At 40.8% G+C, this 13,134-nt stretch overlaps 1 protein-coding gene across 1 annotated transcript in view; it reads left to right on the top strand.

Moving 5' to 3' along the window:
• LOC138834381 (ras GTPase-activating-like protein IQGAP2) overlaps window positions 1-12,700 on the top strand; it is a 257,374-nt gene extending 244,674 nt beyond the window's left edge. The window contains exon 36 of the mRNA XM_070033008.1: window positions 11,764-12,700. Coding sequence (XP_069889109.1) covers window positions 11,764-11,877 — 114 coding nt within the window. The 3' untranslated portion in view covers window positions 11,878-12,700. The remainder of the gene's footprint in view (window positions 1-11,763) is intronic.
• Window positions 12,701-13,134: the final 434 nt, after the last annotated feature.

Raw genomic sequence — 13,134 nt, 5'->3', positions numbered from 1 at the left:
TATACTAGTTATTGCAGATAACCATGGCACCTATGTTTCTATGAGCTTGACTTACTTTACTTAATATGATTTGTTCCAAATCTTTCCCATTTCCTAGAAAATGGGGCAGTGTCATTCTTTCTGATGGAGGCATAGAATTCCATTTTATTTATTTATTTATATATATATATATATATGTATATATACACATATATATATGACATATTTTCTTGATCCATTCATCTACTGAGGGGCATCTACGTTGGTTCCATATCTTAGCTATGGTGAATAATGCTGCGATAAACATAGTTGTGCTGGTAGCTTTAGTATGGCCTTGTTTGTGATCATTTGGGTAAGGCCCAAAAGTGGGATTGCTGGGTCATAGGGGGAGCTCTATGTGGAGTCTTTTGAGGAATCTCCATACTGCTTTCTAAAACAAGTTTACATTCCACCAACAATGCAGTAGGGTTCTCTTTTAGTCACATCCCCTCCAGCATCTGTTGTTATTAGATTTCTTGATTATTACAGCTATTCTGACTGGGGTGAGGTGGAATCTCAATGTTGTTTTGATTTGCATTTGTTTTATGACTAGAGAAGTTGAGCATTTCTTCATGTGTCTATTGGCCATTCTTATTTCCTCTTTAAGTCTTTAGCCCACTTATTAATCGAGCAGTTGTTTCTTTGAGAATTTGTTTTGGGGGATTTAATCTTTTAAGTTCTAAGTACATTTTAGGTACGAGGCCCTTGTCCGTTGTATGGTTAGTGAGGATCTTCTCCCAATCTATAGGCTTTCTATTGATCTTACAAGCTATATCCTTTGCCATGCAGAAGCTCTGCAGTTTCATGAAATCCCATTTGTCCAACCTTTCTTTGATTTGTTGTTTCTGGGTCTTTATTAAGAAAATTTCGGCCTGTGCCAAGGTGTTCTAGAGTTTCTCCTATTCCTTCCTATAATGTTTTCAGGGTGTCTGCTTTTACTTTGAAGTCTTTGATCCATTTGGAGCTGATTCTGGTGCAAGTTTTCTACAGATGTTTAACCAATTTTGCCAGCACCATTTACTGGAGAGGCTGTCTTTCTTCCATTCTTTTTTTTGTCAGTCTTAGGGCTTGAACTCTGGGGCCTGGGTGCTGTCCTTCATCAATTCAGCTCAAGGCTAATGCTCTACCACTTGAGCCATAGCGCCACTTCTGGTTTTCTGAGTAGTTTATTTTTTTTTTCAAATTTTTTATTCTGATTAAGTAGTTACATCATTTCCCAAATTTCACAGTATTGTGGGATAGTGATGCTCAGCTAAAGTCACAAACACATTCTAACTTTCCTGGAGCAAATTGTCTATCACAGTCTATAACATTTATGAGTTCTATGAGCTTTGTGATACAGTTATTTCTTCCACATTGGGTGGTATCTACATTTCTTTTGTTTTGCATAGCATCAGCTGTTCCCTCTTTCCCATTTGTTCCCTCCCTCCCATTGCTGCCATTAAGTTGCTTAGTTCATTTTGGTCAATGTCCTGTACAGCTGATGGTCCTGCTGTTGTATGTTTTTCCCTGATTCCTTCTAGTTCTGTGTCATCTTCCTGGTTCCCCTCCAGTGTACACATATATACCATACATGTGATCAGCAGCATAGGGTTATTTAGTAGTGATTCGACCAGATGAGTGGAAGTTCTTTGTTTCTTAAGTCCTGTTAATTTTGTCATATCACCAGACATTTTGGATTTAACATGCACTTATCAGGGAGACTATGTGCCATTTGTCTCTTTGCTCTTGGCTTACCTCGCTCAACATGATTTCTTCTAGCTCCATCCATTTCCTTGCAAATGCCATTATTTTGTCATTACTAATGGCTGCATAATATTCCATTGTGTATAGATACCACAATTTTTGGATCCATTCATCTGTGGTGGGACATCTGGGTTGTTTCCATATCCTGGCTATTGTGAACAGTGCTGCAATAAATGTGGAGGTGCATGTGTCCTTGTATACTGGTTCCTGTTGTCCAGTTTAGATGCCTACAAGCAGTATGACTGGGTCATAAGGGAGGTCAATATTTAGCTTTCTGAGGACCCTCAAGACTGCTTTCCAAAGTGGTTGTATAAGTGTACATTCCCACCAGCAGTGTAATAAGGTTCCTCTTTCTCTGCATCCCCTCCAGCATTTGTGGTTGGCTGACTTGAGGATGTGGGACATTCTGACTGGGGTAAGGTGGTATCTCAGGGTTGTCTTTATTTGCATTTCCTTCACAACCAGGGGTGGTGAACATTTCCTCATTTGCCATTTTTATCTCTTCATCTGAGAAGTCTCTCTTTAGTTCCCTTGCCCATTTAGTAATTGGTTTGTTAGGTTTGGGAGGGATTAGTTTCTTGAGTTCCCTATATATACTGGATATTAACTCCTTGTCTGCTATATTGCTGGTAAATATTTTTTCCCAATTACTTGGTTGTCTTTCTAGCTTGGTTAGGATAGCTTTAGCTGTGTAGAAACTTTTTATTTTAAGGTAGTCCCATTTGTCGAGTCTCTCTCCAATTTGTTGTAACCCTGGGACTCTGTTCAGGAAGTTCCTTCCTGTACCTATAAGTTCAAGTGTCTCTCCTACTCTGTCCTGCAGTAGTTTCAGAGATTCAGGTTTAATGTTAAGATCTTTAATCCATTTTGAGTTGATGTTGGTGCATGGTGATAGGCTGGGGTCCACTTTTAGTCTTCTGCATGTAGCTGTCCAGTACTCCCAGCACCAGTGTGTTTCTTCCATTGTATGTCTTTGGCACCCTTTGTCAAATATCAGCTGACTGTAAGCATGTGGATTTATTTCTGGATCTTCTATTCTATTCCATTGGTCTTCGGGTCTGTTTTTGTACCAGTACCATGCTGTCTTTGTTATTATGGCTCTATAGTAGAGTTTGAAGTTCGGCATGGATATCCCTCCCATGTTGTCTTTATTCCCTAGAATTGTTTTGGCTATTCTAGGTCTTTTTTTGTTCCATATGAATTTTTAGATTGTTTTCTGCATTTCAGAGATGTATGTCATTGGGATTTTAATAGGAATTGCATTGAATTTGTGTATTAATTTTGGCAGTATTGCCATTTTCACTATATTGTCTGCCTATCCTAGTGTCTTCTGTAATTTCTTTCTTTAACTTTTTATAGTTTTCATTAAGTAGTTCTTTTACATCTTTGGTTAGGTTAATTCCTAAATATTTTATTTGGGGAGAGGTTATTGTGAATGGGGTTGCTCCCTTTATTTCCCTCTCTGCTTGTACATTGTCCGTGCACAGGAAGGCGACTGATTTTTGTGGGTTGATTTTGTATCCTGCTACTTTGCCAGAGTGATTTATGATTTCTAAGAGTTTGGGGATGGAGTTTTTGGGATCGTGAAGGGATAGTTTAACTTCTTTCCCTATGCGGATCCCTTTAATGTCTTTTTCTTGCCTTATTGCCCTGGCTAAGGGTTCCAGGACTATATTGAAGAGGAGTGGAGACAGTGGGCATCCTTGCCTTGTTCCTGATTTTAGCAGAATTGGTTGTAGCTTTTCCCCATTAAGTATAATATTGGCTATTGGTCTGTCGTAAATGGCTTTTAAGTTTAAAAAAATGTTCCTTCTATTCCTATTTTCTCCAGAGCTTTTAGCATGAATGAATGTTGAATTTTAGCAAAGGCCTTTTCTGCATCTGTGGAGATAATCATGTGATTCTTGACCTTCTGTTGATGTGTTGGATTACATTTATTGACTTACCTATGTTAAACCATCCCTGCATCTCTGGGATGAAGCCTACCTGGTCGTACTGTATGATTTTTTTTATGTGTTTCTAGATTCTGTTAGCTAGAATTTTGTTAAGGATCTTTGCATCTGTGTTCATCAAGGAAATTGGCCTGTAATTCTCTTTTTTTATTTGGTCTTTGCCTGGTTTGGGGATGAGTGTGATATTGGCATCGTAGAATGAGTTTGTGATGGCTCCCTCCTTCTCTGTTTCTCTGAAGAGCTTGAGGAGTTATGGGTATTAGTTCTTCCTCAAAGGTCTTATAGAATTCTGTTGTGAATCCATCTGGTCCTGGGCTTTTCTTTGTTAGAAGATTTATGATTGCTTCCTGTATCTCGTTGTAGGATATTGGCTTATTTAATTGATTTACTTCTTTGCTCAGTTTCGGCAACTTGTATTTCTCTAAAAATGCATCCATTTCAGCCAGGTTTTCTTTCTTTAGAGAGTATAACTTTTGAAAGTAGTCCGTTAAAATTGTTTGGATATCTTGGATACCTGTTGTGATTTTTCCCGTGGCATCCCTAATCCTGTTAATATGGGTTTCCCCTCTTTTTTTAATCTTGCCAATGGTCCATCAATTTTGTTTATTTTTTCAAAGAACCAGCTTTTGTTTGGTTAATTTTGGCTATGATTCTCCAATTCTCTATTTCATTAATCTCCGTTCTTAGATTGGTTATCTGGCTCCGTCTAGTAACTTTAGGTTCTATTTTTTCATGTTTTTCTAGCTGTTTTAATTGCAACATGAGATTATTTACTTGGTCTGTCTCTATTTTCTTGATGTGGGCACTGAGGGCAATAAATTTGCCCCTCAGGACTGCTTTTGCTGTGTCCCACAAGTTTCTTTGTGATGTGTTTTCATTATCATTGAGTTGTAGGAATGTTTTAATTTCTTCTTTGATCTTTTCCAATACCCAGGCATTGCTTAGAAGTGTGCTGTTCAATTTCCATGTATTTGAGTAATTTCTGTGGTATGCTTTGTTATTGAGAACTAGCTTGATTCCACTGTGGACAGATAGGATATAGGGGATTATGTCATCCCCTTGTATTTGCTAAGTTCCTTGCATGAACTATGATATGGTCTATTTTGGAGAAGGTTCCATGAGCTGATGAGAAGAACGTGTACTGTGTTGTTTTAGGGTGAAATACTCAGTAGATGTCAGTTAGTTCTGCTTGAAGTATGGCCTCACTTAATTCGGTAGCTTCTTTGCCAGTCCTCTGGTTGGTAGACCTGTCCTTTGGTGAGAGTGGGGTGTTAAAGTCTCCTAGTATTATTGTATTGGGATCTATTTTATTCTGTAAGTTTGAGAGTATTTGGTTAACATATTTGGGTGTACCAGTGTTTGGGGAATATAAGTTGATGATGGTAATATCCTCCTCTTGGATTGTTCCCTGTATTAATATGTAGTGTATTGATTTTAATGAAAAGTTTATTTTGTCAGATATCAGGATTGCTACACCTGCTTTCTTACTGGGGGCATTTGATTGGTAGATCCTTTTCCAACCCTTCACTCTGAGTTTGTTTGTATGTTTGGCTGAGAGGTGGGTCTCCTGAAGGTAACAGATGGATGGGTCATGTTTTCTGATCCAATCTGCAGTTCTTTTTCTTTTGATTGGCAAATTAAGCCCATTAATATTAAGAGATAGTATAGAGAGATGCATTGTCCCTGTCATTCCCTGTTTTCCTAAATTTTTCTTCTTTCCTTTCCTCCTGTGCTTGCTCAGTTAGACTTCTATTAATGCCTGTCTGGGTTCAGGTCCCAGTTCTGGTTGCTTTCTTCAGGTTGTGTTCCCCCTCTTAGTATTCTTTGTAATGCTGGCTTAATGTTTATGTATTCATTGTTTTTCTTTGCTATTAAAAATTTTCAGTTCTCCATCGAATGTGAATGCTAGCTTTACCAGGTCTATCAGTCTGGGTTGGCAGTTATTGGCTCTCAGGGCTCGTATGGTGCTTTCCCAGGCTTTTCTTGCATTCAGTGTTTGTGTGGAGAGATATGCAGTGATTCTATTTTTTTCCCATTGTAGTATAACTCCTTCTTCATTTTTGCTGCATGCAAGATTGTTTCCTTATTATTCAGATCTATCATTTTTACTATAATGTGTCTAGAAGTGTTTCTCCTGGGATCTTGCTTGTTAGGTGTTTTATGTGCTTCTGTTATGTAGATAAGATGTCCTTTTTTGAGATGGGGAAAATTTTCACCGATTATCTTGCTGAATAGGTGTTGCTTTGATATTCCTCACCTTCATCCACTCCAATTATATGAAGGTTAAATTTCTTGGCACTATCCGCTTGCTCTTGAATTTCCCTTTGGCATAATTTAAGTGATTTTTCCATATCTGTCATTTTTAGTCCAGTTGGTGTATTCTGTCTTCTGTATCTGACACTCTACATTCCATTTCATTCACTCTGTTAACTGTGGCTTCCATTGTGGTTTGCATGGAGGAAATGGACTCCTTTATGGATTGGATGTTGGTTCTCAAAGTACTAATCTCACCTCTTAATGAGGTGTGTACTGCCTCTATTTTTGGCACTAATCTCACCTCTTAGTGAGGTGTGTGTTGCCTCTATTTTTGCATGCATCTCCTGTTTGATATCCTGCATCTCTTTCAATATTTCGACCATGTTTCTTTCAATTTCTGGTCTATTTCTCACTGTATTTCTTGAGTCATTGCCTCCACCATCTCTTGGATGTAGCTTTTGTCTTCCATTCCTGCTTTGCTCCCACTGGGGCTCTCCCCTGGGTGGCTGCTGGCTTTTGGGGATAGCTTGCTGTCCTGGGTGTTGATAAACCTTGTAATTTTTCTCTATGATTTTCGCATGGGGATTCAGGGATTATATTAATGTGAAATTTTGTTTTGGTCAGTAGGTGTCTGTCTTTGCTTAGTTGCTGTTTCTGTGCTGGTAGAGAGAGTCTGTACCTGATCTTGGTTCTGTTGGGGGCTGACCTCCAGCTGCTGGTCTGACCCACATAGGGTTCTCAGCTCTCTGCTGTAAATCACTGGCAGTTCCCACCTTTAGAAAGGTTGAACAGCCTAGATTGCTCCGGTTTGCTCCTACAGGTGCTCTTGGTGAGATCGGATGTGCTGGATGCACTCTCCCAGATACTGAGTCTGCTATGGGCTCCTGATTTTTTTGGGGGGGAGGGAGGGAGGGCAGGTTGTGGGCTTGAACTCTGTGCTTGGGCGCTGTCCCTCAGCTCTTCAGCTCAAGGCTGGCACCCTACTATTTGAGCCACAGCACCATTTCTGGCCCTTTCTCCTTATGTGGTGCTGAGGAATCAGATCCAGGGCCTCATGGTGCCCAAGACAAGCACTCTACTGCTGAGCCACCTTACCAGCCTGAGCTCCCGACTATTATCAGGTGCTGGCACCCTGTGTTGTCCAATTCCCAGCCTAGAATATATGGGTTGGGTTCTGGTGGGGTTTGGGCTTCTCTTGTCCTGAGCCTTCAGGTCTTTTGCTGTCACAGGCGTGATTCCCAGGGGATGCAGTTCCCTGTTTTTCTCCCCTCTGCTGAGGCGTATGCTCAGCTTTTGACTTCAGTTGGGAGGAGTTGGTTGTGTTGCTAAGGCACCGGATCCCCAGGCCTGGTTCCAGCCCCCGGCCTGGGGCGCGCAGGTGGGACCTGTACTGCTGTGAATACCGCCTAGGTTACGCAGCCAGGGGTACACAGTTCAAATTTCCACTGTTAGGTGTCTTGACCCAGGGGCGCCGTTCCTGGCTTGGGCGTTTAGGCTCCCTTCCAGAGGCGCTCTTACTCTAGCCTGGCCAGTTGAGTGTGCTCCACAGCCTGGTGGCACTCTCGAACTGTTCCCAGTTTTAGTGGGTCCTGTGGTCCAGGTGTTGGGGTAGGGGTCTGGGTCAGGGTCTGGAGATTCCCACCAGCTCTGGTCTCCCTTGAGGGATACACTGTCCCCTGCGGGGTACTCACCCTGGAGCTAGTTGTTGTTTCTGTGTGATGTAGGTCATTGGTTGCCATTGCAGAGTTCAGTTGAGGTGGTTGTGGGATGGGCTGGGCAGTGGTGGCTCTGCGTGTTTCTCTTCTGTCTCTGCCTCAGTTGATGCTGTTCGGGTCCACGCCCCCAGGATGGGCCTCCGGCCTCCACCCGAGGGGTGGGGATGCGTCCTCCGTGCAGGTTCTGAGCGCTGAGGTTTGTCTCTGCGCTCTCTGGATCAGCACCAGTTCCTTGCAGGTCTTCTGCTCTGGTGTTCTCTAGGCGTCCCCCATAGCTCTGGGGTTCCCACCGTGGGGCCGAGTGGCTTTGGCGGGATGGAGCCTCTCTGCTCAGATGGAGAATGAGGGGTGGGGGTGGGATCTTTATGCAAGCTCCCAGCTTGGCAGTTTCTCTGTTCGCAACGATCAGGTCCGACACTGGTACCTCAGGCCGCTTCTGCGCTGGTCAGTTACACACCTTTTCAAACTTAATCTTGATAGTTCCAATTTCCTTCTCAGAGCACTTTGAATTCCCAGAGATGACTTCTAAATAGGGAACCTCTATTTACTTCTTCTGAGTAGTTTAATGGAGATAAGAGTCTCACAGACTTTTCCTGCCCGGACTGGCTTTGAATCATGATCCTCAGATCTCAGCCTCCTGACTAGCTAGGATTACGGGCGTGAGCCACCAGCACCTGGCTTCATTATATTTTTTTTAGCTCCCTTATCAAAGACTAGGTGGCTATAGATCTCTGGGTTCATTTCTGGGTCTTCAATTCTATTCTATTGGTCCTCAGGTCTGTTCTTGTGCCAGTACCAAGCTGTTTTGATTACCATGGCTTTGTTGTAGAGTTTGAATATCAATACCAAATTGGTATTGGTATTGATATTCCTCCAGCACTGTTCTTTCTGCTAAGGATTGTTTTTGCTATTCAGGGTCTTTTATTGTTCCATATGAATTTTTGGATTGCTTCTTCTATTTCATTGAAGAATGAGGTTGGATATTGACAGGTATCGCACTGAATTTATAAATAGCCTTTGGCAGTATTCCCATTTTCATGATGTTAATCCTCCCAATCCAGGAGCATGGGAGGTTTTTCTGCTTCCTTAGTTCTGCTTTAATTTCCTTTTTCAGGTTTTTAAAGAAAGGTCCTTCTTTAGTTAAGTTAACTCCTAGGTATTTTATTTTTTGTGGCGCTATCACAAAAGGAGTTGCTCGCTGGGCACCGGTGGCTCACACCTGTAATCCTAGCTACTCAGGAGGCTGAGATTTAAGAATCACAGTTCACAGCCAGCCAGGGCAGGAAAATCTGTAGACTCTTATCTGCAATAAACTACCAGAAAACGGAAGTGGTAGAGCACTTGCCTTGAGCTGAAGAGCTGAGGGACAGCGCCCAGGCCCAGAGTTCAGGCCCTAAGACCAACAACAACAACAAAAAAGAGTTGCTTTCCTGATTTCAGCCGTGCTCGTCGCATTGTTGGCATATAGAAAAGCCATTGATTTTTGAGGGTTAATTTTATACCCTGTTATTTTGTCAAAGTTTTGAATCAGCTCAAGTAACTTGGGAATGGAGTCCATGGGATTCTTTAATACAAGATCATGTCATCTACAAAGAGGGAGAGTTTTACATCTCATTCCTGCCTTTAGAGGAAATGGCTTTAGCTTTTCACCATTAGGTATAATGCTGGTTGTAGGTTTGTCATACACAGCAAAAGGCTTATAATTCTTTGAGATGTGCAGTTGAGCTCAACATCATCAGCCTCATTATATCTTTGTAGTTCGAACTTCTCCCCCCACCTCCAGAAATTGGCTTATCCTGCTCTGTATCCACTCTGCTTCCTGTCACATCACCACTTTTCCCGGGCACAGGATCCTTGCCCTTCTTGTACTGTGTCATTTCCTGAGGTTGGTGCTTGCCACACATTTTCTTTGCAGAAAGCTCAGTGGATTTTAGGAAGGCTAACCAGGATTGCAGTTACAAACAGTTTGGGGCTAGGGAAGGGAGAATGACTGAGGAAGAAGAAGGGGAAGCTGGCAAGAGCCCCAGTTCTCTCACAGATGACCCCATCTCTGCAAGTGGTTGGTTTAACATAGCCCTCAGGTATCATTAGGAACTAGTGCCTCATGCCACTCAGGAGGCTGAGATCTGATGATCAGGGTTTGAAACCATCCCAGGTAGGAAAGTTTGTGAGACTCTTATCTCCAAAAAAAACTACCAAAAAGCCAGAAGTGAAATTGTCACTCAAGTAGTAGAGTGCTAGCAAAAGAAGCTTAGGGACAATGCTCAGGCCCTGAGTTCAAGACCTAAGAACTGGCACTAAAGAAATTCCCAGAGCTAATCTTAGTCTGGAATAATTCAGGAATGAAGCCTTCTACCTGGGGAAGCCTTTTTTTTTTTTTTGTCTGTGGTTTGCTATAGGGGAAAATGTTGCTGCTCAATCTCATGCATATGACTGGTGAGACCCAGTTATTTGTATTAGAAAGTTGACTTCCTTTGTCCATATCATAGCAATTAAAGCCTGGGAATAAGGCCTTATTTTCAATACAGGAGTAAAAGTAATCTGGATCTGTAAGGAATTGCTTGACACAATGGTCTGTAAACTGTGATCATTATTTTCATCTGTATATAGTGTCCTCATCCCCACGCATATGTATCTGTTTATAAAATATACATGCTTCTATTCCTGTATTCTAAAATGGACTTTAGAGTAGGCACCAGTATCACATGCCTGAAATACTAGCTACGCATAAGGTTTAGATCCAGAGGATCATGGTTCAAAGCCAGACTGGACAAGGGAAAAAAAAAAAAGCACTAACATTTCATCTTCAAAATGACCAGCAAAAAGCTAGACTGAAGACATGGCTGAAGTACTAGAGAGCTAGCTGAGCAAGCAAGCCATGCAAGGATGAGGCCTTGAGTTCAAACACCAAATCCCCAAAACTATACAATATATACAAATATTTAAGTATTTCACAAATAACAAAATTAATCAATAGACTTACAGTATTAGTTTGCTCTCCAACAAGTGGTCTTGTTTGTCCATTTAACTTTAGAAAATACAGCTGCTCTAAAAGAAAATGCTCGATCTCAGTGGAAAAGTTGAGCTTTTTTTTTTTTGGTCAGTCGTGGGGCTTGAACTGTGGGCCTGGGCGCTGTCCCTGAGCTCTTCAGCTCAAGCTGAGCACTCTACCACTTAAGCCACAACACCACTTCCGGCTTTCTGGTGGTTTATTGGAAATAAGAGTCTCACAGACTTTTCCTGTCTGGGCTGGCTTTGAACCATTATCCCCAGATCTCAGCCTCCTGAGAAGCTAGGATTACAGGTGTAAGCCACTGGCACCCAGCTAAGTTGAGCTTTTGCAACTGAAAATTATAATTTTATATATATATATGTATATATGATAATTGATGGGAATTATTTTCTTTCATGTAGTCCTTTTATTTTTGTTTTTGTTTTCTTTTATTTTTGCAGTAGTTGGGATGAAACTCAGGACCCTCCTTCATGCTAGGCAAATGCTTCGCCAACTGAGCTACCATTCTCCCATTTATGGTTTAGAATCCTACTTTCCTTCATCTAGGGAATGATTCTCAAAGTGTGGCACCCTGATCACCAATATCATCAAAAACTGGGAAGATGGTAAAAATGAGAATCTATGGGGGCTGAGAAATCTGAGTTTTAACTAAGCTATGAGCAATTTTGTATGTGTGCTAGGCTTGATCTTGGAGCCTAGGCACTGTCCCTGAGCTCTTTTGCTCAAGGCTAGTGCTCTACCACTTGATCTACAGCTCCAATTTAGTCATTCTGTGATTAACTAGAGATGAGAGTCTCACAGACTTTTCTTGCTTGGGCTGACTTCAAATTATGATTCTCAGATCTCAGCCTCTTAACATAGCTAGGATGACAGGCATGAGCCTCCAGCACCTATCCTAAACTATATTTTTAATCAGATGATTCCAGGGCTCACTAAAATTTAAGAATGCCACTCTCCATCTAGGTCATTAGACCAATTGAGTCTCTTGTCACCAGATAAATTCTACTTGCAAAATGTGCAGAATGTCAAAGTTGAGATTCCATGCTGTTTCCTCCGGTTTCAGGATTTGCTCCAGATGCAATATGAAGGAGTATCTGTGATGAAAATGTTCGAAAAGGTTAAAGTGAATGTCAACCTTCTCATATACCTGCTCAACAAGAAGTTCTATGGAAAATGAAGTGCCTGCAGAGATGTCATGGATTCCGTATCATCTGGATTAAGAAATGAATTTGCTTAGTATTTTTGTTTTTAACATGATTGAAATCACTGCTCTTAAACGTGTGATTTTTCTTAAAAGACCAAAACTGTTTGGAAGAATGTACCCATGTGCCTTTTTGATAATTTGATACTACAGTAAGATAACACACACACAAAATGAATTAATGTAAACACATCCACATTGTACTGTGGTATAGCTAGGTACTCTTAATTGAACTCTCAATACCCGGTGATTTATTTTAAACTAGAAAGACAAGTTTAGATGACTAGAGACAAATGTGTAAACCTATTTTCCTATGAGAAATTTTAAAATATCCCACTTGAATAATGTAAATTCTTCATGGATTTTTTTTTGGTCTATGAAGAAATGTAAACCTAATGAATTTGTAATGAATTATTTAGATGTTGAGTTCGAAGCCCTGTCATCTGGGAATTACTGATTTTAAAGAGAACTTTTGTGCAATTCAAGATGAAGTTTTTATAAGTAATTGAAAGTGACAATACAGTAACACTTTCAGTATGAAAGTATATATTTTATGTGATTTACTAAAAGAAAGTGCACTACTCCTGCAAAGACTCTAATACATTAGAGTCTCTAGTGCCCAAGAAATACTATGGACAGTGTCACAGCCCCCACCTCTACTACCCCTCACAATTTATTTGAATACTACAATTGTGCCTCTCAATTTTTTGTAATGATATCAAATCAGTATCTAGATTGTTTTTAAATGTATTCTTTGAAAATTGTTTTATGTAAAATAAATGTTACTTAATTACGTTGATGTGCCTTCCCCCCACCCACCCTTTTCTTTTTAGCTTTTTGACACACAGTCTCACTGTGTAGTCTAAGCCTGCCTCAAGCTCATGATCCTTCTGCCTAAAATTTAGCCTCCAGAGTACTAGGATTACAGGTATGTGCCACAATACTCAGCTCCATTACTTTGACTTTTACATTGACTTAGTAAATCTAAATTGTGTAGTGGGTAGAAGATTCTTGTTGGAGCTTATGAGAAAAAGAAATAATATCTTACTTATTATTTGCAGTAAGATACTGTAAGTTCTTACTTGCCACAGAAACAAGACAGACAAGTTTGTTTTTTTCCCAAGTTCAGTCATTCAAAGGTTAATGTATATATCCATGGAGTAATCCAAGGAACCAGTTGGGTTCCCTGGATTTGTACTGTCCAGAGATGCTCAACTAGCAAGAAGGCAGAAT

The sequence above is a fragment of the Dipodomys merriami genome, unplaced genomic scaffold (genome assembly GCF_024711535.1).
Source record: "Dipodomys merriami isolate MVZ:Mamm:240054 unplaced genomic scaffold, mDipMer1.0.p SCAF_213, whole genome shotgun sequence".
NCBI classification, from domain to species: domain Eukaryota; kingdom Metazoa; phylum Chordata; class Mammalia; order Rodentia; family Heteromyidae; genus Dipodomys; species Dipodomys merriami.
The sequence above is the reverse complement of the archived record's forward strand: the minus strand, read 5'-3'. Positions and strand labels throughout refer to the sequence as shown.